The sequence below is a fragment of the Giraffa tippelskirchi genome, chromosome 6 (genome assembly GCF_054371585.1).
Source record: "Giraffa tippelskirchi isolate mGirTip1 chromosome 6, T2T-mGirTip1v1.2.pri, whole genome shotgun sequence".
Classification (NCBI taxonomy): Eukaryota; Metazoa; Chordata; class Mammalia; order Artiodactyla; family Giraffidae; genus Giraffa; species Giraffa tippelskirchi.
This window is the reverse complement of record NC_137280.1, coordinates 68,391,271-68,418,901: the sequence shown is the minus strand read 5'-3', so window position 1 is coordinate 68,418,901 and position 27,631 is coordinate 68,391,271. Positions and strand designations below refer to the sequence as shown.

Sequence of the window (27,631 nt, the reverse complement as noted above, 5' to 3'; positions counted from 1 at the left end):
TTACCTTTCACTTTATTGCCTCATCCAATAATACCAGCATTTTAACACTGTCACAGGTGCCTCCCACTTACACAAGATGGGTCAGAGAGTAGCAAGCTTTATGGATTCTGAACTAACTCTGTAATTCATTAAGAACCAGACACTGAGCAAAGAGACTAGATACACATGAATACATTGTATTGGTTCCCTATAACATCAACTCAAGTCTATCCTCAAAACACAAAGGAAATAAGAAACCTACAATGGGAATTACCATTACAGAGGAATTCCTACACTGGCTCAAATTATTAACTGTTTTACATGGCACTGACAGCTAGATCAGCAGACTATGATTCTCTGAGAATATATGTAAAAAAAATCGTTTGGCACAGAAGTGTAGGAGTATTCTCTTGGAGAAGGGTTCCCAACTTTGATCAGATTTCCAAGGGGTTCATGATTTCAAAAAAAAAAAAGGCCTCTGGAAAGCAAGATCATCTGTTAACACTCAAACCACAGGTGCTCCATATCCTTGGGAGCAAAAAAACAATGATGGGCATGCAGCTATGCCAGAACTATAATCTGACAGATTAAAGCACTTAAGCCAAAGGACATGGCTGTTATCTCCTCATCAGCAGGTTACCACCCACTGAGCACTACCAAATATCCCAAAGACCATCAGAATTCACTCTGAGATTTCACTCATCATCTGAACAAGTGCCATCTTAATCAAAAAGGCAACTGACCCAATAAATTATTCAAATTACATATTTTAAATAACAACCCTTTTCTTGTTTATATTGGTTAAGACAGTAAACTTCTAATGTAAACAAATTAAAAATAGACAGTTCCTCATCCATTTCATTTAACTCAGCCCTGAGTCTCTAATTCACTGCATGTCAGACACTAAAGTAGGAATAAAGCTACAAACAATCAACAAATTCAGGAGGGAGAGAAGAAGAAAAGGGAATCAAATAAGGTAATACAATTACAATATAATGTAATAGCTAGTAAAGGTATACTGCAGTAGCACACAGAGAGAATACATAAATTAGATGTTCTCTTGGATAAAGTAGTTCTTCAATTTTTAAAGGATGAAATACACTTGAAAAATTACTTAAATGTAATTTAAATGTTAGCAGGATCTCCAGGAGTTAGAATTAACAATTCAGAACAGTCTTGTGGATAGGAACTGCATTAGCAAGAAACTCTCAATGTGTCATAAAAAATGACTAAAACATATGAAATTGAAATAGAGACCTTCCTTACACATAATTGTCAGAAGAGGTTTACCTGCCAAATAATAAAAATTAATGTAGAATGAAGTCCAGTGCAAACCTAAGATTCTTATAACCTGCTAAGCTCTTAAATTTTTTATTTTCTAGGAAACACTTTAATTATGCTTTGTAATTTTCAAGTGTTTTCTCACCCATTCACTGATTATAACTACAATAATGTCACCTATTAGAACAATATTTTTAGATGACATGCTTCTAGGTATTGCATGTTAATTTGTTTCACATTTGAACAACACGCTGAAAACAAAACCTTTTGATTAATTCAAACTTGATATTCCAAAATGAAGCATAAATCCAAAGAATCTAAACTTTAAGAACACTCAGAGGATGGTTATATACATCAAAACTGCATCTGTTCCAACAGTGAATTCTAAGGATCTCACCACATTATCCCTCAGGTCTTTTCAGAGCCATTCATCCCTAAGACACACATATGACATAAAACAGATCACCCTGCTTCCTACCTGTCCATAATCTTTGCAGCAAAGAGTGGGAAAGACCAGAATTAGCTATGTATTTGCCCCTAGTGATTTGTGGCAGCCGCTTTTCAAATCAAGGTTTCATTTCAGATCACTGGATTTAAACTCCTGCTGCTTTACCTCCTCAGCATCTGAATCTCCTGTTGTGCCTACATTCACTCATGCCATTGGTTCTGACCAAATCAAAATGCCTATAACACAATCTTTATGCTCATTACCATCTCCTACCATAAGAATCAATTCGACTATCAAATATTTCTTTCCCACTCCACCAAAAATGCCACCAATATTCTACTCCAAGTTTATGTGCTTCACATAATTTGTTCAAGCCAACATGATCAAACTTTGTTATTCGTTACAAAACTCCAAACACTAACCTTAGCAGGTTGCAGTCCACCGTTTCTATTTCTTAATATCTAGCACTTAAAAATTAATTTAATATACTACACAGTCATATATGCTTATATACCTATGATTAAAATTTTAGGAATTTACTAAATTCACTAAATTTAGGAATTTACTGACTTCTCTATTAGATTCTATTTTCTTAGAATAACTAACGCTCATGCTATTATTATCATTAAAGCTAGCACTTATTAAGTGGTTACCATGGGGCAGAGACCATGAAAAGTTCTTAAAGTGCACTATCTTGCTAAATCTTCAAACAACCCTTTGAGTTAGGTATTACTATTACTTTCAGTTATTTAAGGAGGTCATAGAGCCTCTGGAAGTCAAGTAACTTCCTCATGTCAAAACAGTAAGTGGTAGATCCCTGAATGGAGGTTTGTCTATCCTTAAAGAATATGCTTTTGATCATCATATATTCTGCATCTTACAACTGATCATTTTCAGCTCCTGTCAACCTTACTGAAGTACTTAAAATACAGGGGGCTCTTTCTCAAGAGGTACTGAAAACAAAAACAATATGAAATCAAGTTATATGTTTTTTTCTTGCAAATTTAATTTTAATCTTCTGTTTCTGATACAAATAAAATGAAAAAAGTTTTTGTTAGCCAGAAAGCATGGAAAATAGCTTTCATTATATTATACAAAATAAACATTCCTCTCACCCCATATAAAAAGACTAAGCAAACAGACTCTTCTTTTATTATTAAAAATTCTCAAAAAAAAGGCAAACTGCATCTCAACTATGTCTAAGTATGAAACATTACATTATGATGATAAAAGAACATAAGGGGAAAAAGTAGCTTAACTTATATGCTTGATTCTGTCATAACTTACATTTAAAAATTAAGATAGGAAAGTTGGGATATGAGTTGTTAGGGAACGAAGAAAAACACTAGGTGACTTTAAAGATGAAAAGATATGAAATTTCTTAATGGTTTGATAAATATCATTCTTATTATTCTGTGCTTAGTTTTCAACAAGTCATAATTCATTTGCAGTAGTGTTTTATAGTGATAACCAGATTTCAAGATATCCCCAAAACTTTCAGGTTCATTCTTGACTAACCCACTAAAATTCAATGAAATTTCCTGGGTACCTTTTTATAAGTAAAAGGGGTAGGGCTTGCATATAATTCATTTCACATTAGTAACTTTTTCTTTAGTACCTTACCTACCCATGACATACTAGAAACATACTCATTTTTCACTGAAGAGGGTTGGGTTTTTGGCAATGAGAAGAGACTTTTAATATACACTGAATATTAAAGATCCACATTCTTTCCTCAATTTTATTGCAACACTTCTCTCCAAGTTGAGTTAATTTTAATGACAGAAATAACGCAGTACCTTATATACGAGCTTCTACTTTAATAAAAAGAAAATTTTTATATGCTGATTAATGATCTGCATAAGGTGGTAGGAGGAATGGTTAATAGTTCTTCAATACAAAGTCATATAAAAATACCAAAACACTGGGACCCTTCAGGTGATTCTGATGCAGGCTCCAGTTTGAGAACCACTCTTGGACTTCACCTGAATCACTTTTAAAATATAGTTACTAACATCAATGAACCTACTAAGAGATTCAATTTGTTAGTAAATGGGTACTATACAGGAAGTTCAAGTATCCTACTGAATAACTACTGGCTTCTTAAAGCCTTTAGTTAAAATTCTAATTCCAAATTAAAGTTAATAAAGCATTTAAATGAGCAGAAAGGTGTGATGGAGAAGGAGTAACCACCTTCCCAATACCACTATAACACAAGTACTTTAAAATTCTAAATATTTGTTTCCAATTATACTCACCGTTCTCCATCTTTTTCAATTAATTTTCTCTTCTTCGAGTCTGGCAGTTTTGAGCATACTACATGTGACTTCCAGTCTTTACCTACTTTACTTCTGCCTCAAGTCATTTATTACCTATCTAAAAGTGAGACTAAAATACCTGTCCCCGCTGAACAGGTAAAAAGTAGATAAAATAATTTGTCTCCAGTTCAAGGGACCCGAAAGATCACTGAATATGTCACACCTTCATTTTAGGGACATTAAAGCAAAGAACTCTCCAAAGTCCCACAGTTCATGGCAGAACAGCACCTAAAGCCACGTTTTCTGACTTTAGTTATATCTACCTTTACAATACTCCTTTTCTCCTGCCTTTCAAGAAAACTAGGATAAACAAAAATTTGAGCAAGCAAGAAAAAGCTAAAAAAAAAAAATGAACCAACATAATGAAAGAATATGAGAGAAAAGACAACAAGAACAAAGCAGGCATATTTTAAAATAAATTTGTCTATTCTACACCTATTTCTAATACTGCTTTCAACATTTCTTTGTGGGGAGGAACGGGGAGGAAAAGGGAGAACTTTATCTGTGAAAGTTCATAGAGGGACTTCCCTAACAATCTAGTGGTTAAGACTTCACCTTCCAGTGCAGGAGACGTGGGTTCCAATCCTGGTCCAGTAGCTAAGCTCCCACATGCCTCACAGCCAAAAAACCAAAACATAAAACAAAAGAAATAATGTAACAAACTCAATATAAGACTTTTAAAAAAACACTCCACATCAAAAAACTATTAAAAAAAAAAGTTCAGGATTTTCTTACATGGAAATTTTAAAAATTACAGAACTAAAATGTTTGTACACTGGTGTAGACCTGTTTGATGATTATTAAACTGAGGGTTCACTTAGATCTTAGGATTCACTTAGATCTTAGGATTCAAAACTTGTGACTTTCTGACTGTAAAGAATCTCAGAATTTGTTAAGTCTTATGAATTTCAATTTGAAATTCTCTACAAGCAGGGTCCTTAGTCTGGAGTTCCCCGTTAAGCTTCCTACCACCCATAATAGATCACTCAATTATTTTGGTGTGTAAATATGATTGTACATTCTTCTGAGTCTACAGCTGAAATTAGGTTTTCAAAGGTAGTTAGTGACCCAAAATTAGAATCAATATCTTCTAAGCACAAAGAGATTTAGGGAAGTTCTATGTACAAAAGGACATATTTTATTTACATTAGCAAAAGAATATTTTAAAAGTATTCACCCATGGTTTCTATAAATTCCAAACTCACCTAATGTAATTTAAATATGTTGTCAGCTTTTAAATTTGATCTTGTCGTTCAGTCACTAAGTCATGTCCGACTCTTGGCGACCCCAAGAACTGCAGCACGCCAGGCTTCTCTGTCCATCAGTGTCTCCCTGAGTTTGCTCAAACTCATGTCCATTGAGTCAGTGATGCCATCCAACCATCTCATCCTCTGTCGCCCCCTTCTCCTCTTGCCCTCAATTTTTCCCAGCAAAATTTTATCTACACACTCCTTTTCAGGAACATTCCTCTTCTGTTGCAAATACAGACCACACAGCTTCCCTCTACTAGTGTTTTCCTTTGAACAGCAAATCCCATTAGAAAAAGACAACCTCTTTTAATTCAGATAATACAAAATTTAATTTAAATTATAAAGTATGTGTACTTGCTACAATCTGAATTTATTCAATTTTCCCACTCTACAAAATTCTGTTCATGAACATTTTTAAAAACTCACATTTGCAAATGTTCCATATAGTTCAAAAAACTCCAAATGTGTGGAAACAGCATTTGCCAATTCAAATTTATACTGTTCTATCAAACTCTGACACTTGGAGACATCTCCACTTTTTTTTAATCTTTCATTTTCCTTTCCTTTAGATCTAGAAGAGAATTAAATAGAAATATTCCAAAAAAGGTCAGAAGAGCATAACTCATCTGAATGTTTTAAACTAACTTTATAATTTCAATTTTAAGAGTAACACCAAAGCACACTTACTTTATTTGTTGTTTTCACAACTTAATCATTTGCTATAGATTATTTTAATTTCAATCTAAAAGTTAAATCAGTAGTCAAAACTGGTATGATTTTATCACTTTTCTTATTGACTAATACTCAGAACGATTAGATACTTGAATATCTTAAGGGTGCTTTGTAAATTATAAAACTCTGCAAAAACAAAGATTTTTATTATCACCTCAAAAAGATGGTTTATAGCATGTTGCAATGACATGATATTCCTTCTACATCTTAGGTCATTCTCATGTCAACACTAAGGCTATATTTAAAAATTTACACACCTGTGTCTTCAGATCCCAGAAGATTTTTCAACTCTTCCTCTTTCCTCGCATTTACCTCAGTGCTTTACAATTATGTATTATTTCATATAATTTGAAGCAAGTTTAAATACATTATTTTATTTGATCCTTAAAATAAGTAAAAGTAAGTAACACTGCTTTCATTTTACTGCTAAACCAACCAAATTCAAGGACTTACCCGTATTTACAAGATCAGAAAGTGACAACCTGACTCTTTCCTCTTTAGAATTCACTGCTGATGTGTCAAATATAACTTCAACTCTGAACTTTCTCTTCTCCCAAACACAACCTGTATCAACAACCTGCATCTATTTTCATCCTTATGATGTTAGTGCATCCAAGAGATTATACAGCCAATATGTTCAGATTAGGATATAAAGATAAGAGAGAAAATGGTTGATTGCCTTAACTGTAAACATTAGCATTTTTAAAGACTTTTAAATTAAAAGATTGTTGAGGAAAAAAACAAAATGTTTTCAGTAAGACTATAAATTTCTTAAAAAATAAAGCAACACACACTTTTCAGTAAGAATTAGGTTAGTCAACAGAGAATAGATTCAGGTATGTAAAAGCACACATTGGGATAGAAAGCAAGTGGCCTCTCTCTGGCTTCTCAGACCCTGCATTCATTAGTACTGGTAAATAATCAAACCACTAGGATTTTCTGATGTAGCTGGAAAATTAATCTGAAAGCAAAAAAATAATAAATTGCTACTTAAAAATGTGAAATGTATTTCCAAGGATGAAATATCTTTCTGAACTCCAAAAAGTATGTGATATGATTTGCTCAAGGAATAATAATGTATGTTAACAAAGAAAAATAGGTTCAGTCTTCCTATTAAATCAGCTCTACCCCAAGCCTAAACGCAGGCACTTAACTTTATTTCTGCCCACTAAATTTAGAGTTTATCCTTTTATTTCTAGGGCACATACTAAAAAAATATTTTCCTTTACCTTTTTTTATATAGGAAAAACCTGCTACATATAAGACAAATTGCCATTCAGGTGCCTCACTATCACAACTTTTTCTCTGTGCTTCTCTTTAAGAGCTAATGTATCAACCTGTGAGAAGTCATTTTCTTAGTAACAGCTACACTGCTTATTGTAAATGTCTTGAGTACAAAGAGAGTAAGTAATATTTGCATTCCTGCATGTCCCTCCCTTTCTAATGCCTACACTTCAAAAGACATTTATGTCAAGTAGGGCTTCACTGTTATTCCAGCTTAATGAATAAATGTGGAAGACTAACTATGAATGCATTCAATATGGATGCAACCCGAAGAGAATATGAAAGAAAGGAGAGTGGGAAGGATGAAAGTTCATTTTATTTTCAGTGATTAACTGCTTTGCCCTCATAACAATCCAAAGGTTTTCAACACTTAAATAACCCTTCAATAGTTTTACTTGATATTAAAGCAAAAATGTACAGAATTTATATGGAATACAGAATGGTCCTTAACAAATAAAACATGAAGAGTGTGAGACATGGTGCTCTTAACAGATTTTTCATTTAGAAATAAAATCTGTTAAGAGCGCCATGTCTCACACAACTTCTTTCTGCCCCACATAAAATTCAATAAATCTTAGCAGTTAATTAGTTGTCCTACAAATTAAAGGGCCACTCAAGCCTAAACAGTTCTTGAGACTACTGACAGTAATAAAGTCACAACAAGAAAATTATTCTTTCAATTACCTAGAATATGTATATACAATACTATTAATTTGTTTTTAATTAAAGCACCACTATAGCAGAATGCTAAAATCTTCATATAAATGAGTGCATAAAAATCAAACCGACAAGTGTCAGTGATTCTCATATGTGATTATTTTGGTTAATGTTTACTCACTTTAAAGAGACCATTATTATTGGGATCATTTAAATTAAATCTAAATTTTATGAATGAGTACATCTGCATGATATCACACTATCTAAGCACTTGAAATCTTTTGATGAAAAGGATAAAACAGTGAAAAAACTAAGCTACAACTTTCATTTGTTTTCTGAAATTCCACATACTCTAAAAGCAAACTCAGACTTAATTTTTAAAGAAGTCCTTTTTATAATCTTTTTCTTTTAACTACTGAATCATTGATTTAACAGCTAATGAATTAGGAAGCATTTCACCATAAGTGAATTTCTTACAAATACCAAAATTAATTATGTCAATACCCCTGAAGGCCACTGGAAGGACTAATAAACTATGTACTTTTCAAAACTGGAAGCTAATTCAATTGCAACTTTGTCAGTTTGGAAGCCTAAGAAAAGAATCTTATGAATTAAACTAGAAAAAAAAATAAAAAAGCTAGTAACTTTAACAAACGAAAAAAAAGTAAAGATTAACATCAAAGTAGTAGCATTTCTCATCCTCTTCTATCACAAGAGAGATTCAACTGTGAGTCCCTTCAAAGTAAAAAGTTTCCTTTGGTCAAAATCAAGACCAAACAGAGTTAATTATGGACTAAAATAGCATCTTTCCTTGTACAGTCTAACGCAGAGGCTCTCCATCAGGGGCACAGAGAGCCCCCCCAATCCCAGAAAAACTGGCAACACCTGGAGACACTGTTTACCATCATGACTAGGAAGGGATGCTAAACTGCCAGGTTCCCAAGTATTTTCCAAGCACCTCCTGAGAACACTGTGTGTATTTTCCACCTTATGAGAGTAAGTAAGCCCCCTAAAAAGCCCCTCACTGAGATGCAGCTTGGTGGCATGAGGCCAAATAACCACCTTCCCACCTCAAACTGTATATTCGAACGGTCCCAAAAAGACCCATTAAGCCAGGGGTCACAGACTTGTGCAGAGTTCCAACACCGGATGCTAACAGACAAAAACTCCAGGCTGGTCTAAAGTCAAACATCATGACTAAACAAGATTTCTCTGCCTGCCATTGCCAACTCAGGAAGTTGACTTAATACAAATCAATCAAAGACAAATCTACAACATGCCCACTACATCTTTAAGAGAATTGTAGAAAATGTCCAAAAGTCTGATAGAGTTGCTGAACTGCTAGACCCTTCATCAGAATAAACGGGCTTCAAGTGGAGCTGAGACTGAACCACTCCCAGGAGAGGAGGCTCTCCAATGCCCATCTCTTGAGTAGGGGGCTGAGAATGGCACCAAGAGACATCCACCCAGAGAGGAGAGCTAGAGACCAGCTAAAGAGAATGAGGAAGGCATGCCCGAGGAGAAAGAGAGAATTCTTATTCCTACTGTGGTCCAGCCATCCTAGTATATGCTATTTTCCTTTCTCTCCTTTCTGGGCAGTGATTTTACACCAGGTAACCAATTTCTCCTACACCATTGTATGTAGGCATATGCTGGAACTATCCGAATTCACCACTTATCACAGGCAGAGGTAGAAATAAGAGAAGGCCTGAAAGGATTACTCATTTAAAACTGCAAATAGCGAAAACTCGCCTTTAGGTCACCACACTCTGGGGAGGAGAGAGATATATTGGGTTTTGGTTTCAGGTGGACTAGCCAATGACGACTATGCTAACCATCAACATATTCTGTAGTTTGAAAGACCAGCTATGAAACAGGCTCCCCAAAAAATAGATTTACATCAAGTTTTATATAAAACTTGGGAACCTAGTTACTTAGATTAATCCTCTCTCTCTCCCACCACCCACAGAGCTCATATTAAGTACACAAAGGTGCTGATAACTGCAAAATCTGTTGAAGAGTAGGAAAACTAAAAAACAATGTATAGCTTATTCAAAATGTCAACAAGGTAATGTTTCTGCCACTGTCAGGAAAAGAGCAATTAACCAACCCATGCAGACTACAGATACTGGGCTTTACTTCAGGGGCTCCGTATTTTCCATACCATTTTTGTAAGTAGTCCAGTGCCTCCAAACGAGCACCGATCTCAAAAGTGATTCCAGGACGATTTGGGGGTTTTTTACTCATCTTGAGATCCTATTCTTCAGGATTCTCTTTTCACTACCTCAAGAGAGAAAAAAAAATGTTAGGTTCTGATACATAAAAGGCACAAGTGATTAAACAGAATTTTTTAAACATTACGTGAGAAGTTAAAATAACCACCAAATTTTTTAAGAAATTTGAATGATGATTGCCAATAAAAGTACTGTGCAACTTGCAGGCAATCTTACTAATAAATTAAGAAAAAGGACATTAAAAAAGTTAACTACTTTTGAAGAATGAACAAATGAGGATTAACACTAATGGTTAAAGTGCTTTAAATTTTAACTTGAAAATATTCAAGAAAATTCTTCAAGATAACAGTTGAAAATGTTTTGCCATCTTTGAAAAATCAAGACAACTGAGTGATCTGGCACATGACTACTGAAATTCTTAAGAGAACAAATTAACCAAGTTTTTCAACTAATATTATTGAGTGCCTTATGAAGCACTTTATAAGACAATAAAGAACATAAAGATGAAAAAACAGTACACACACTTCTAGTAAAGTAATTCCTCTAGTGATTAGGATTTTTCACTACCTATGATCTTCCACCTGGTAGCACATGATTCAATAATTTTAACTAACATAAAGTTGCAGAAGAAACCTCATTTTCTTCATATTCAATAAGCAACAATGACATAGAGTTTTAACTCTCAGAATTTCTACTATATTTCTATATAGACAGTACCCACATTGGCAATAAAAGTGGCTGTAGTTCAAACAAACAAAAAACTATAAAGGAATACCTATTCCTCTCTAGACCATGGACATGTAGAATATTCACTATCATTTTGGCCAGTGGATATTCAGCACATTTGGTAGCCTCTTTTTCACAAACTAGCACCTGAGGAACATGGATGTATTTTGAGACAGCTTAATCAAAATATATTTAATCAGGAATAGAAACCTACTGCTGATGTGGGAGAGGAGAAATCCTTAAAACCTTTTTGAAATTAAGAATTACAAATATGACTATGCTCCCTCCCAGTTTAAAAAAGAAAACACACAACTGTACCATGCTTTTTCAATGGTTTTGTCACAACTGAAAAGGGACAAAACATAACAGCAAGCATAAAAACCAACTGCCCTTTTCTCTTAGGAAGAATCTGCTAGGTAAGGGAAAGTACATGCCATATATGCCAAATATAACAATACATGCCATAAATAAAAAATGTAAAAATCAAACTTAAATACTCATGGAGTGGCCAGTGGAGGGGGGGGCAGAGGGAGGGAGCGGGGGGTGATATCCTCCTGCCGGCCCTGGCAGCAGCGAAGATTAGTGAATTAAAGTTAACAGCAAGCTCAGCCAGAGGGCATTCGGTATAAAAGAAACAACAGTATGAATATTTTTAATAGCGGTCAGGTCAGTGTGCAACATCCAAGGCGGTTACTTAAATGTTTTGCGTAGAAATCGAATCCACTTGTCCTGCTGTTCTTCACAAGGAAAACTTAGGAAGGGTAACCGACCAGTTACACTAACATTTCTAGGATCAAACTTAGAACCCACAGGAAGTGACAAAGTTAGGACATACAATCCTCTCAGAGGTGCTTCTGGATGAGGTTTCAGAAAAAGCAAGATTTCCTTTTCTTGAGAGAGGGACAGATGGGAGGGATGTGAATTAAGGAAAAGTAAGACCAAGTAAACAGTTCTATTGAGGGGTAAAACTTGAAGCCAAGAGAAAGGGGGACAGAGAGAACGAAGAGGGGGCAAAAAACATCGGGAAGGAAAACGAACAAGAAAGCAAAAATATATAAGGACTGTGAAACCTGTGGACCTGACAAACGGCGGGAAGAGAAAATTTAGCAAGAAGACACAAAACACTGGGAGAGTGAGGCCGGGGTCAGGGAATGGCCGCGGGGCCAAAGAAACGGTGGTGGTTGGAAGGAAGGGGGGTGGTTGGTGATGCGGCGCGGGAGGGAGGTGACCAGAGACCGACAGAAAAGGCTCAGACCCGGCTCGCAGGGTGTAGGAGACGCCTCCGGGTTTGACAGCCGTCCGGCCCCCGGCGAGAGGCGGCGGGGGAAGGAAGGGAGGGGGAGACGGAGCGGCGGCGCCCAGACAATAGGGGAGGCGAGTTACGGGGAGGGAAGCGGGCCAGAGACAGACACCAGCGCGGGGGTGTCCCGGTGGGCCAGGCTGGGGGCCCGGCGGGCTCCAGGCCTTGCCGCCGCCGCTGTCTCTTACCGACTCGGCCTCCTCTTTTTTGCACAGTTGTCGGGCTGTCCGGGGCCGAGCCGGGGCGCGAACCGGACGGCCACCCCGGGCCTCCACCACCGGCCTCCGCCCAGGCAGCGGTCGCGGAGGGAGCAGATAGGAGCGAGCCGGGGCCGCAGCGCCGGGTCGGGCCCGAGGTCGCGCCGGGGAGGGAGCAGGTCCGAGCGCTCAAGCCCGCTCGGTGTCTGCTGCCATCGCCTCCTCAGCCGCCGCCACCGCCGCCGCCACCGCCGCCGCCACCGCCGCCGCCACCGCCGCCGCCACCGCCGCCGCCGCCGCCGGCCAGCCCTGACGCGACGCCGGGCCCGGCGACGTCAGCCGCCCGCGACGCGCCGGAAGCGGGCCTGGGCGCGTCACGTGACGCAAGAGGGTTGGGCGCGGGCCGCGCGGCCGATTGGAGGGCCGCTTTGGGAGGCGGGGCTTTGCGGTAGTTGGCTGACCGCTGGCTGCAGGGGCCCCGGTTAGCAACGAAGGAACACGGGCTCGGGCGCCTCATTGGCAGTTGTGAAGTGTTTGACCTTTGGGAGATGAGGCCTAAGCCCACTGAATGTTAATACTGTTGATTTGTTTTAACCGGACTCTCAAAATGTCCTCAATTCCTGCATCCTGGGCAAACTTTTGTATTGATATATGCACACTGCACCCCCATTCCACGTAAAGAATAGAGCAAGTGGTTACTGTTATAAAAGTGAATAAACGTCTGTTGAATGCCTCCTTTATGGCAGGCCTTGTGCTGTGAGTGCATCACATGACAACTACAATCGCACAATTGTATTCCTCTATAGGAGATCCTTACAATACAAAAGGCAAATATTACTAAGACATTTTGTGTGGGGTTGCCCGTGGGGGACGGATACAGCTGAAGAACCTATGGCTAAACTAAAGTGACTTTCCTAAGAATAGGGCTTCGTTGACGGCTCAGATGCTAAAGAATCTGCCTGCAATGCGGGAAATCCAGGATCGGTCCCTGGTTTGGAAGATCCCTTGGAGAAGGGCATGGCAACCTAAGAATACATGAAGAATGATAGCAGAACTACTTTTCTTGAACACCTACCATAACCAAACTCTGTACTAGTCACAGAAGCAAGCGCCCCTACTGTAAGGGAAACCAACAAGTGAACACATTGAAAGAATTTTGAGATATACATTTTTTTTCTCTTTCCAGGTTGCTACTCTGATTCGCAAGCTTTCTAAATGCAATTTTGCATACATACAAACAACACAATACATTTATCACACATTACAGAGCGGAGTTAAAATAGCAAAGTCTCACTCTTTAAGCTTCCAGTATAGTGAGATTCAGTAATTTAAATAACTACATCCATATCTTTTATTCAACAGACATTCAGTCAGCACTTACTATGTTACTAATAGCTACTAAATTACACTGAAAGATGGCAATATACAGAAAAGATATAAATAAGACGATCTCTGTGGACATTTGTCTTCTTGGTTTTTCTGTTGACCAGTATCTGAAATCCCTTTCCATGTTTGGGAAATTTCCCATCATGATTGTCGTTAGTACAGTACACCATATATTTCCAGAATCTTTTGTACACATGGCAGGTTTATATTTTCCACCCTCCTTTGAATTATGTGTGACCATTCGATTTGCTCTGGCTAATTAAATGAAATTGGAAGTTTTGTCACAGCCAGTTGGTAATTTAAAAAGCCAGTTCACCAAACTGTCTGTGTCTGGCACAGTGAAATGCAATTTCTGAGATGGTTACTGTTATAACAACCCATATTCTAAAAAGATTATGATGACGCTAATCCACAACTGATACATAGTATAAAGAAAAAATAATTGTTGGTTTAAGCTATTGAAATTTTGCAAGTTGTTTGTTACCTAATGAAAACTGACATACACACTCACCTTATGAGCCTTAGGGTGAAGACTTCCAACCTTGCACTGAATAAGATGCAAGTATAAGAAACTTATGTTCTCAGTTTCCCTTGCGGCTAAAGTCCCATTCTCATCTACACCAATTAGACTCTCTCACTGAGAACTGTGTATCATAAGCTGCTGCTGCTGCTGCTGCTGCTGCTGCAGCTAAGTTGCTTCAGTCGTGTCTGACTCTGTGCGACCCCATAGATGGCAGCCCACCAGGCTCCCCCATCCCTGGGATTCTCCAGACAAGAATACTGGAGTGGGTTGCCGTTTCCGTCTCCAGTGCATGAAAGGGAAAAGCGAAAGTGAAGTTGCTCAGTCGTCCGACTCTTAGCGACCCCATGGACTGTAGCCTACCAGGGTCCTCGTCCATGGGATTTTCCAGGCAAGAGTACTGGAGTGGGGTGCCATTGCCTTCTCCGTCAGAAGCTGCTAGTGATGCTCAAAATGAGAAAAAAAATTTTCCAGCAGCACTGGCAATACCAGTAATCACATTTCTGATTTCAGCCCAGAGCTAACTAACTGAACCCTGGCAAAATCTCTGCTGACCCACAAACCAGTAGGTGAGAAAAAATATGTATATTCATTGTTTTACATCACTGAAAATTTGAAGTTGTAATTTAAATAGAATACGTACATAAAGGATAGCAGAGAGTCTATCCAGTCTCCATAGTTGGCTGACAATCTACCAGTTTACCCTGAACAGATGATTCTTCCATTTTAATTGGGATTTAACAAGAGATCCCTCAATAACGTAACTTGAAAGAAAATAAATGGAAACTAGGTCTAATGTAAATCATTCCTTGCTTGAGTGGATTGTATGGGTGAGTCTTCTCAATGGAGTCAATACCTTTCTTTAAAGGGCACCTTGGAAATGGGTGGGGCTTGGGGGGGTGGGGCGGTGTGAATGTGTGTAATTTTAGTTGTCACATGATTGGGTTAAGGCACTGCGGCAACTGAGTGGGGAGGGACCTCATCTTAGTGGGGAGAGCTACGAACCTCCAGGAATGTACAAGTTACTCCAATACCTTTAAGTTACTCCAATACCTTGAAGAATTGCCATAGGTCACACATGACTTTTGAATGGTGCTCCAAACATTTACATAGGTAAAAAAAAATTTTTAATTAAAAAAAGAAACTGTTCACCATTTTCTCAGCATAGAACTGTCTTACACATAAGCACACAATATTTTTGCAAGGTTTTAATGTACACTCAATTTTCAAGGACTGAAACCACTATATAACATGACAGAAGGCTGTCCTCTTTGTATATTACCAAGGGTTTACTGCACCTTTAAAATCGTGTCACCAATAGCAGGGCCACTCATAGTAGTTGAAGCACTGATAGAACACATCGATGTCACTCTGCATTTTACAGCTGTCACATTCAGGATAAATCTAAATTTCTGTGCTAGCACTTGACCACTTCACTGTGGCTCTGTGAGTCAAGGCTGAACACCTGTGTACTGTGATGTATATTATTTTTATTGAGTTATTTTCATAAATAATGTATTTTTAATTTATCATATGGCATTGTATTGATTTTTTTAAAAAATCAGTGTGGAGTTTGATTATTTCATTTATGGATTTAATTTCAGAGAAGTACAGAGGGGGTTAACATAATATTAACTCTAAAAAGGGGACATTAAGTCCTATAAGATTGATAGAAAGCTCATATAGGCTATCATTGCTGCTTTTGACTCTAGAAAGTCAAAGGTCAGAGCTAGGGAAAGGATACAAGATATAGAAAGTCTAGAGATGACTCCCCAGCTATACAGTAAGCTATGCATCGCCCTGTCCTCTCTGTTCTCTCCCACCCAACACACCCCTCATCCAGATGGTAAGTGTTAGCCATCAGTCACTTCATCTCCAAATTTAGATAGAAAGAACTTACAGCTGTGTTTGAGTGGAACCAAACAAGCAGTGGGCAAATTATCTTGAAACAAGGGTCCTTAGGCAGAAATCACTGAACTAAATTCCTCCAACATTAGAAATATGCACATGGAACCATAATATCTCCTGGAATAGTCAAGAACTGTATATACCTATCTTAAGAGAGGAAGTCATTCCTAAACACCAGGTATTCCTGAATTACATATAAAACACAAGAAAGCTATTTTGTGTGTGTTGCTTTAATACATATAATTAGCATCAGTGAAGAAAATTGAAGCAATTTAAATTTCTAAAAAATAGAAACATCCTTTGCACATTATCTATTCCACTTACAAATCTTTGAAAATGGCACCAATGTCACATTCTTCACCTGCCAAAGAATTTGGTTCTCTTGTCTCTCTAGCACCGTATCGTTTAATCAATTGACCAGAAGTGATAGTTGTTCCAGAATTAATTTCTGGCAGTTTGGCGCCTAGACCCGGTACGAACCTGCCAGAGAGATAGCATCTCTCCCATATATTCACACACAGTGTTCTACTCACATTCCTAATGCATTTCCCATTGGGATTTCTGGGTTCATAGGCTGCTTTCTTAGAATGAGTCAGCCCTGAGAACGATGAGATATTCTAGACAACTTTATTTATTTTATTGGAAGTTTATATGCTATTCCAAAGCTACCTGGGTTTCTGAGATTTCTGAGGATGTTTAACTTGACAGTAATTAATGAGTCTCTGCTAGTAAAGGTCATAAAATAGAAAAAAAAAAGTTTCGCTCAGAAAAAAACTTGGAAAAACACAGTAAGAGGCCTGAATGACAAAGAACTTGTGTAGATTGCCCTGAAGCAATGGAGTGACCATAAAATTTATCATCCAAACCTGGGACACTTTTAAGAATGGGAAGAAGTGCTATTAATAATTATACCAGAGCAACAGGTGGATATCTGGGCAGTCATGGACAAACTGAGACATATGATCATGCTACGTAAAGCAAGAGAAAAAAAAAAAAGAGAGAAATCAGAAATTTCCTAAATGGAAAAGAATTGAATATGAAATAAACTCCTGATTGCTCGATGAATTTTCCCATTTTTGATAACTAAACAAAGGATGAGCTCTTTACTTCCAGGTATGATGTCAATGGGCTTCCCAGGTGGCTCTAGTGGTAAAGAACCTGCCAGCTAATGAAGGATACCTAAGAGCCGTGAGTTCAATCCCTGGGTTGGGAAGATCCCCTGGAGGAGGGCATGGCAACCCATCCCACTATTCCTGCCTGGAGAATCCCATGGACAGAGGAGCCTGGCAGGCTACAGTCCATGGGGTCTCAAAGAGTCTGACACAACTGAAATGACTTGCCACGCGTGCATGTACCACCTAATACTTTGAAATTCCTCTGATTCTGGTTATTGTTGTTTACTGTTATCACTTCCATGAACTCCCTCAGTGTTTCTCTAGCATTGGTCCATCAGTCGTTGGCATTAGACCCACTCAGGCTGTTTGTTAAAATGCACGTTCATGGGCCCTAACCTGTATCTTAGCCATAGAGACTGAAAATCTGCATTTTAACAGCCTTCCTAAATGATTCTTATGTACATGGAAGTTTCATACCTGCGGTATGTTAAGAGTCTTGTGGTTGCATGAGACAGAAATTCAATACAAACAGACCTAATCATAAATGGAATTTCTGTTTATGGAATTAAAAAGGGAGATGGGATATTTTGCCTTCTGGGGTGGTTTGAATTAGGGATCAAATGATAATACCTTGCACTCTGCTTCCTATGGATTAGCTTGATTCTTGGGATCCACATCCAGGTCCCCAACAGCTTCCGACTTATCACTGAAACATCCTAAAGAACATAAAAATGTGTCCTAGACATCATTCTCTCATTGGTCTAAATTGAATCAGGTGCCCAATTCTGAATCAAGTGTAGTGGCCTTGGAAATGACTTACACTGATTTGTCATGAACCTGGGTCCAATCTCCAACCAAGCCAGTGGAAGTGGAGCCCAGCCCCAGCCTCAGGGACTGAGAGATGGGGATACGTGGGTCTTTTAAAGAAAACTGAGGTGCTGTTACTAGAAAGAAAATGGGAACCAGACAACAAAAACAACTAATATTCATTGCCACTGACTTATACTGACTCTAACTCCAAATGACCATCTATCTACAGCCGCTAACTTGTTCTCTACATCTGTGAGTAGTCTGCTTCTTTTTTATTATGTTCACTAGTCTCTTGTATTTTTTGGATTCCACATATAAGTGATATCATACAGTATTTGTCTTTATATCTAACTTGTTTCACTTAGCATAATGCCAAGTGCATCCATGTTGTTCCAGATGGCAAAATTTTCCTCCTTTTTTTACGGCTGAGTTGGTATTCCATTATATTCCGTTATATTCGTTCCCCATATACCACATCATTTTTATCCACTCATCTTGTGATGCATACTCTTTCTAGTTTTGATTCAAACTCTGACAAATCAAAAACAGCATGCTACTTCCAATTCTTCCACAGCATTTATTGAACATTGGCAATGTGCCAAGTTCAGCGCTAGGCCCAAGAAGCATACGGATGAATAAGCTTAATTCTTGATCAAAGGCATTAATAGTGTAGTCCAGTAGACTAATACACTAACAGGTCATCTTGATACAGCATGAAGGCATATTCAGGGTCAAAATATGTGCTCTAACTGGTCACTTGCAATTTGACTAAGTATCTGTCCTGATGGTCAGGACCGGAAAACAATATCAATATCTCCAAGGTAACTGTCAAGACACTCAGATGAAAGAGAGTTCTACCTGTGGGGGATGGGAGAGGGCTGGACCAGGGCAGAGAACTTGTTAGGACATGTGTTGCCACAGTCCACAGTTTTGTCTTAGTGAAAAAACACTGAGGCAATCCAACCTTGTGGTCAGGTATTGGATTACTTCCTCTTTTGCATGTTGCAAAACATTCAACAGAGCCAGTGTCCCCAAGAAAAAGGTAAACATCCTTTGATCTCCTTTATTTTCTTTCCTTTTTATTTATTTATTTATTAATTCTTGAGAACTACAAGTACCGTGAAGATCATAGGAGACTATATATTTGAAGGAAATCAATCCATTAATGTGTTTCTTGCTGTTGTCTTTTAGTGGCAACTTAAAGTAAGAAAGTGTATGAAAACCAGAGATTAAGAATACCAGAAATTGTATGTTAGACCTGACACTATTACCAGAGTGGTTGGGGTCTAGACACTTCTCTGATTTTCCTTTCCTCACACATACGTGAGAATCTTAAGTCTACTTCATGGAGTTGTAATGAGGATTAAATTAGAAGGAACCAGCCTTATATGTTTTCCAAATGATAATTGATACACAAATGCCAGGTGTTTCCAAATGTTCCTTTCTCACCTATCATGGGTACCCTTATATCTAATCACTGTCATCTCTGGGGGTTCTCTAGTTCCCTCTCTGTGATTCTATGAAAACACACATTTTATGAAGACTCACTTTGGTTCAAGTCCTCTATTTGCTGCTGGAGATCATGGAGATGAGTAAGGCACTGTTCCTGCTGCCAAGAATGCAAGCTTTTATTAAGACTTTATTACAGGCCTTTCACTAACTAATCAGTCTCTCTCTATCTTCCTCCTCTACAAACTCCCTACCCCCCCACCCCAGTTTCTCAGTCTGTTTCTTGTCTCTCTCCAACTCCAACTCAGTAATTTAAAAATTACTCCCATGACAATTAGAACTGCAAGAAGTATTATGTAAATTCTAAAAAGACACATTAGTAACAAAGGTGATTTGAGAACATCAGTTTTAAGAAAATCTAATATCCGCTGGATCATCGAAAAAGCAAGAGAGTTCCAGAAAAACATCTATTTCTGCTTTATTGACTATGCCAAAGCCTTTGTGTGGATCACAATAAACTGTGGAAAATTCTGAAAGAGATGGGAATACCAGACCATCTGACCTGTCTCTTGAGAAACCTGTATGCAGGTCAGGAAGCAACAGTTAGAACTGGAAATGGAACAACAGACTGGTTCCAAATAGGAAAAGGAGTACGTCAAGGCTGTATATTGTCACCCTGTTTATTTAACTTTTATGCAGAGTACATCATGAGAAACGCTGGGCTGGAAGAAACACAAGCTGGAATCAAGATTGCCGGGAGAAATATCAATAACCTCAGATATGCAGATGACACCACCCTTACTTATGGCAGAAAATGAAGAAGGACTAAAGAGCCTCTTGATGAAAGTGTAAGAGGAGAGTGAAAAAGTTGGCTTAAAGCTCAACATTCAGAAAACTAAGATCATGGCATCTGGTCCCATCACTTCATGGGAAATAGATGGGGAAACAGTGGAAACAGTGTCAGACTTTATTTTTGGGGGCTCTAAAATCACTGCTGATGGTGATTGCAGCCATGAAATTAAAAGACGCTTACTCCTTGGAAGGAAGGTTATGGCCAACCTAGATAGCATATTTAAAAGCAGAGACATTACTTTGCCAACAAAAGTCCATCTAGTCAAGGCTATGGTTTTTTCAGTGGTCATGTATGGATGTGAAAGTTGGACGGTGAAGAAAGCTGAGCACCGCAGAATTGATGCTTTTGAACTGTGGTGTTGGAGAAGACTCTTGAGAGTCCCTTGGACTGCAAGGAGATCCAATCAATCCATCCTAAAAGAGATCAATCCTGGGTGTTCATTGGAAGGACTGATGTTGAAGCTGAAACTCCAATACTTTGGCCACCTCATGCGAAGAGTTGACTCATTGGAAAAGACCCTAATGCTCGGTAGGATTGGGGGCAGCAGGAGAAGGGGACGACAGAGGATGATATGGTTGGATGGCATCACCAATTCGATGGACATGGGTTTGGGTAGACTCCGGGAGTTGGCAATGAACAGGGAGGCCTGGCGTGCTGCAGTTCATGGGGTCGCAAAGAGTCGGACACGACTGAGCGACTGAACTGAACTGAATGTAGGACTTCCCTGGTGGTTCAGTGGTTGAGAATTCGCCTGCCAATGCAGGGTATGTGGATTTGATCCCTGGTCTGGGAAGATTCCACATGTTGTGGGGGAACTGAGCCATGCACCACAACTACTGAGACTGCACTTGAGAGCCTGGGGGCCACAACTACTGAAGCCTGCATGCCCTAGAGCCCTGTGCTCTGTGATAAGAGAAGGCACCCAATGAGAAGCCCACGCACAGCAACTAGAATGTAGCCCCCTGCCCACTGCCTTGTTGCAACTAGAGAAAAGTCCAACCTGCAATGAAGACCCAGCACAGCCAAAAATAAATAAATTTTTTTAAATGGTTGACTATGTTTTTGACAGAATGTACAGCCAAAGAGGTACTGGCTTGGTATCAAAGACATTATAACAATTCAAGATTTCAGAGGACTTCTCCCATTTTCCCACTCCTAGGAAAAGAAAGTGGGCTGAGAAAGTTGCTCTGTTCCCAAAAAAGGCATATTCTCTAGTTTTCAGAGGTGGTCAAGGAGAGTAAGGAAAAGGATTGACTTACTTTCCAGAGGGTGAAACCAAGAGCCACAAATAATTGCCTGGGTTGCCGCACCTCAGGAATAGAATTAGAGTATTATCAGGAGCATCTTCCATCCACTGGATCTACACCCAGGGCTCTTGCAGTGTTTGACTATTCAGTTATAGAGTTTCTATGAAACAGCCATTCCTGTGTGTCTGCCATTAATCCCCTTTCTAAAGGGGAAAGTTTAGGGGGGAAATATCCTGTCCTTCCAGTATTGAATGTTGGGTGTAGGGGGTAAGATGGTTCAGAAATCTCCATATAAAAAGGAACCAATATAGAAATATTAGAAGATTCTAGACTTGAAATCTGTGGCTATGATTGAATAGGATTTGAGGGTGTTCTCTATGGAGATACAGCCTCTCAGTATGTTTGAAAGTTAGAGAGGAGGTAAATATTTGTGACCAAGATGGAGGGCTATAAACTACATAATAATTTCAAGCTATTCCCTTTCTTCCCCACATACATCTACTCCAGTCCCCATTCATCACCCTGTGACTTGCAGTGCTTCCCATGGAGACGTGTACTTACCCCACTGACACTGAGGCTGGCTGCATGATCTGCTTTGACCAATAAAATACGAGTGGAAATTTCAAGTGCCAACTCAAGACATGTCCTCCCCACCCCACCCCCAGGAGCTGATCCTCCAGCCTGGTTCCTGGAATAAAGGCCTGAGGGGCAGAGCTACAGCCAACTTGCAGCCAACACAGGGCAAGATGTGTTGGTCAGATTCAACCTAAGAAGCAGAATCATCAGGAATGATGGTAAGTATGCATTTTTTTTTAAGTAAGCATTGAATCTTAGACAATTTTGTTTTATTTTTGCAGATATGATTATTGTTACTATTTAAGAGACTTGCTTTTAGAAGAGAATTTTCTTTTGGCCACAGACAATACAAAGTCTGTAAAAATGTAAGGTACTTAAATATATTGGGAAAAAAATCTGTTGCTGTTGTTTACCACTAATCACACAGTTGGCTGTAGAAAGATGTGAGTTACTGAAATGAGCAGTGTAAACGTGCAATTGATCATCCTCACAATAGGAAGAAAAATTGTGCTACTTACGGTTTGCTTATAAAGATGCTACAAGGATATGTGTGGTTATTGGAGGAGGTCGTGGACAGAATGTGACCAAAGGGTTACCTGTAAACTGGATCCAGCCAGTGGAAGGTTACTCACCCTTCCTACCCCCCAAACCCCCACCCCCTGTCTTTGGAATATTTGTTCTGCCCACTGTTACTGCCAAGCGAGTCACTTTCAGTGATGCAGCTTTGAGAGAGTAAGTTGTTACTGGGACAACCTGGACTGAATACATGACTAAATCTGGTTGAAACCTCTATGTAAATTTTAGAGATTCAATCGGGTGGGTACAGAGATCTACTCATCTTGTGGTGCTCAAGACAAGTCTTGGAAGTAAGTTCCATTATTTGTTCAGCCTGTCAACTACCAGTCTGGAGTTCTCTGCCTCTTTCTTTGGTGTGTCCCTGCTTTCTGTGTACAGGGGCCACGTTGTGAACCAAGAGTGGTCCAGACCCTCTGAGATTATGTTAGGTATACAGTTTCTTTGCATTAGGTTTTTGAGAGAGAAGGGAACAATTTTAGACACTGGTGAGAGAGTTTCAGTTTATTTTTTTGTTGCAGGGATGCTGAACCGGAAGTTGTAAGGGGATTGGTCAGGATCAAAAGGTTGCCCGGAAGTAGGGTGAGAGGGGACCACTGAAATCCCTGAAGAACCAGCTGGAACATGACTCCGTCTATCACTGAAACCCACGTTGGCCTCTTCCCATTTCTAAGCCTCCAACTTCATTGCCATGGGTGCCCAGCTGCAGAGCCACTCTCACTCCTGGACCAGGATTTGGGAAGCTGAAGGAAGCAAACCCTCAGGGATCGGAGCTTTAGGTCCAGTCCATGCAGTGAGCCAGCAAGTAGGTCTGTGAAATTTTGCATGAACAACAATGAGGCCTGAGCTACATGAACCTTCGAAGGAATACCATGGCTCCTCCTGAATCCCCACCTTCCAGCTCTTGTACTAATTGCAATTCTGGCCCATCCTAGCTAGGGACATACAGAGAAAGAATTCTGAGACATATGGTCAGTTTAACCATATTGACACATAAAGCCACTATGTGGGACAATACATGATAATTGCTACAAGCCACTAAGATTTGGGCTTTGACTTTTACTATGTATGCTCAGTTGCTCCACTGTGTCCAACTCTTTGAGACCCCATGGACTATAACCCACCATGCTCTTCTGAACATGAGATTCTTACTGGAGTGGGTTGCCATTTCCTACACCAGGTGATCTTCCCAACCCATGGATCAAACCGGCATCTCTTGTGTCTCCTGCATTGGTAGGTGGATTCTTTACCACTGTGCCACCTGGAAAGCTATAGCTCTGCTCTGAGAAAGAGCTGTTTGCATCTAAAAGATGAGTAGGAGAGACAGTGGCTAGGGAAGGAGATGGCCAGGGACAAAGGAAATAGCGTGTTCAAAGAGTTTGAGTTGGGACTAAGCTGGAGAACCTGAAAAAACAAAAAGCCACCATGATTGAATTCTAGAAAGATGGGGTGTGGTGAGGGAAAGAGAGGCTGGAAAATAGGCAGTACTGGACCTCCCAGGACCTTGTAGATACTGGAAGGGACTTTGAACTTGATCTGAGAGAGGAGCAATGACAAGCCACTGAAGTATTTAATCAGAGGAACAAAGTAATCAGATATTTACATTGCAAACATCATTCTGGTGGTGGCTTAGAGCAGCAGTCCCCAACGTTTTGGGCACCAGGGACTGGTTTCGTGGAAGAAAGTTTTTCCACATATAAGGGTGGGGTGGGGGTTGTTTTCCAGATGATTCAAGCGCATTACATTTATTGTGCTGCTGCTGCTAAGTCGCTTCAGTCGTGTCCAACTCTGTGCAACCCCATAGACAGCAGCCCACCAGGCTCCCCCATCCCTGGGATTCTCCAGGCAAGAACACTGAAGTAGGTTGCCATTTCTTTCTCCAATGCATGAAAGTGAAAAGTGAAAGCGAAGTCGCTCAGTCGTGTCCGACTCTTAGTGCCCCCATGGACTGCAGCCCACCAGGCTCCTCTGTCCATGGGATTTTCCAGGCAAGAGTACTGGAGTGGGGTGCCATTGCCTTCTCCGACATTTATTGTGCACTTCATTTCTATTATTATTACATCAGCTCCAGCCTCAGATCATCAGGCATTAGATCCCAAAGGTTGGGGATCCCTGACTTGAGGAATGTATTCAAAAGAAGCAGGTGACAGAAAGTTGGTACTGAAGTCCAGATGAGAGAAGGTGGCCTCTGGAGCTCTAGAACTGACAGTGGAGATGGAGAGAGTCTCATTCAAGGGCTACAGAGGAAATAATGTTGACTGCTCCGAGTCTCCTGACCTGAGCAGTTGAATGGAAGGTGATGCCATTTAATGAGACACAGAAATCCAGAGGCGGGTGAGGCTTAGGTAGGTTGGGAAATCATGAGTACTTGAAGGAGTTAAGCAAGCATGCAGATGTGTTTATTTATTGCTTATAGTATTTGAAAATTAATTCATGACATGCTCCAAGTAATATTAGCATTTCCCAAAGTGTACTTACTAGCATCCTGCTCACCAAAAAGCAGTGTATAAACTACAGTGTTTTCATCAGGAGCTGGTTGTGTGTGTGTGTGTATGCTTAGTCGCTCAGTCATGTCTGACTCTTTGCAACCCCACGAACAGTAGCCTGCCAAGCTCCTTTGTCAATGGGGATTCTCCAGGCAAGAATACTAGAGTGGGTTGCTATGCCCTCCTCCAGGGCATCTTCCCAACCCAGGGATCAAACCCAGGTTTCCCACATTGCAGGCAGATTCTTCACTCTCTGAACCACCAGGGAAGCCGAGGAACTGCTTACAAATACAGAATCTCTATTGCTACCTTAGACCTAGTCACTTCTACAAAATCCCCAAGTGATTCACAGTACATTAAAGTTTCTGAGACACAGACTTAGTTTTATGAGATGTTATGTGACCAAAAGGTTTCCAAGGAATATTATTTTCATAAATGATGAGAACAGGTGTCTTTTGAGTAGTTGCAAAGCCCATTATTGCTTAAAGAATTTATAATGATTTCTATTTTAAAAACTTATTTTTTCTAGAAGCTTATTTTAAAACTACTTTTTAAAAAATTACTTTACAATCATACTGAGGCATGATTGACATAGAAAAAAGCTGAACGTATTTAATATACACACTCTAAGTGTAGAGATAAATATACACCCACAAAACCACCACTAAAATCAATGCCAATAAATATATATCCATCACCCTCAAAAATTTCCTCCCGCTCTATCTACTATCTATCAATTTATCATCTGTTTTGTGGTAGGTCACTTAACATAAGATCTGCCTTCTTAGTAAGTTTTTAAGTATGCAATGCAATACTTAATACTGTTCAGTAGAGCTCTAGGACTTATCTTTCTTAACTGAAACTTTGTATCTTTTGACCAACACTCCCCTGTTTTCTTCTCCTCCCAGTCCCGGGCAACCACCATTCCACTTTTATAAAGCTCACTGATGTGGTTGTTGGCTGCATTCTTGGCTCATGGACTCAGGACAACTTTTGAGACAACTTTCAGATCCTTGCCACGTGTGCTTCTCCAACATGACAGCTTGCTCCATCCAAGTGTGTAAGACAAAGTGGTAAGAGATGCCATCAACTTTTGTAACCTAATCATAGTAGTGGCAACCCATCACTTTTGTCTTGTTCTATTTAGAAGAGGCAAATTATTAGCCTGTGCCCCCACTGAAGGGGAGGGGATTTTGCAAAGGATTCTTAGGGGTCAGCTTTGAAAGCTGCTGACCACGGACTAGATGGGCTTACCTCCTAATAGCTTCTCCTGCCTGGGGGTGTTCTACAGAAGACTCTGCCTTTGGCATAACCTCACGGGGAAAGGAAACCCCCAAGAAAAAAATGAGATTAAGTTTCCTGCAGCTTGGTGACTGGTGCCTCAGAAGGGAAGATGATTTACAGAAAACAAACAAGGAATCCATCTCGGACATCTGAGCTGAGTACTCACTTAATTCTCATTTTTTTAAACCTCATTTAATGCTCCAAGCCATCCGGTGACATACATATTATTACATTTATAAACTTAATGAGAAAGTTACAACTCAGAGGTTAAGTCATAAACTGGGGGCACAGCTAGTATGGCAGGCAGAGTTTGAATCTCTGTGTGACTCTCCATTACCCTATGTACCTCAGTATTGCTGGAAGGTCTATTTCTTTTATCACTGACAACTGCAGGCTTTATAGGGACCCTACAATAACATCTGGCACTTCCCTGGTAGCTCAGATGGTAAAGAATCTGCCTGCAGGTCAGGAGACCTGGGTTCAATCCCTGGGCCAGGAAGATCCCCTGGAGAAGGGAATGGCAACCCATTCCAGCATTCTTGCCTGGAGAATTCCATGGACAGAGGAGCATGGTGGGGTACAGTTCATGGAGTTGCAGAGAGTTAGACACGACTGAGTGATTAACACTTTGATTTACAATAGCATCCAACTCTTCAGCTCCAGAAACATATCCATATAAAATTTAAAACACCACTCAGAGTTTCTTGAAAAGTCCAACCTTTGATGGATAAACATATTGGCACTGCAGACATTTTCAGAAGATCAAGTTCTGGTATTTGACAGTTTTCTGAATTGAATAGGATCAATTCCTGATTACCAATAACGATTTGGGCAAAGCATTACTATACACTAAATGCATACATGCTAAGTCACTTCAGTTGTGTCCAATCCTTTGCAACCCTATGGGCTGTAGCCTGTCAGGCTCCTCTGTCCTTGAGATTCTCCAGGCAAGAATACTGGAGTGGGTTGCCGTGCCCTGCTCCAGGGAATTTTCCCAACCACGCACTACTCATACTGA

At 39.6% G+C, this 27,631-nt stretch overlaps 1 protein-coding gene and 1 long non-coding RNA gene across 51 annotated transcripts in view; one reads left to right on the top strand and one right to left on the bottom strand.

The window, feature by feature from the left end:
- Window positions 1–12,722, bottom strand: part of PHF20L1 (PHD finger protein 20 like 1) — a 71,164-nt gene extending 58,442 nt beyond the window's left edge. For 13 of the 50 annotated variants that reach the window (XM_081503554.1, XM_081503556.1, XM_081503591.1 and 10 more), the window contains exons 1-2: window positions 12,398–12,722; window positions 10,114–10,233 (exon numbers count right to left, since the gene is read on the bottom strand). In XM_081503554.1, coding sequence (XP_081359680.1) covers window positions 10,114–10,196 — 83 coding nt within the window. In that variant the 5' untranslated portion in view covers window positions 10,197–10,233; window positions 12,398–12,722. Of the gene's footprint in view, window positions 1–5,702; window positions 5,848–10,113; window positions 10,234–12,397 lie in introns of all 50 variants that reach the window. The other 37 variants (XM_081503555.1, XM_081503557.1, XM_081503590.1 and 34 more) reach the window with 3 other exon arrangements.
- Window positions 12,723–12,819: 97 nt separating this feature from the next.
- LOC145511070 (uncharacterized) lies at window positions 12,820–26,402 on the top strand. The gene is made up of 4 exons (XR_014057478.1): window positions 12,820–14,881; window positions 22,360–22,488; window positions 23,365–24,076; window positions 26,238–26,402. It is a non-coding gene; the product is annotated as an uncharacterized LOC145511070 (long non-coding RNA).
- The last annotated feature ends 1,229 nt before the right edge of the window (window positions 26,403–27,631 follow it).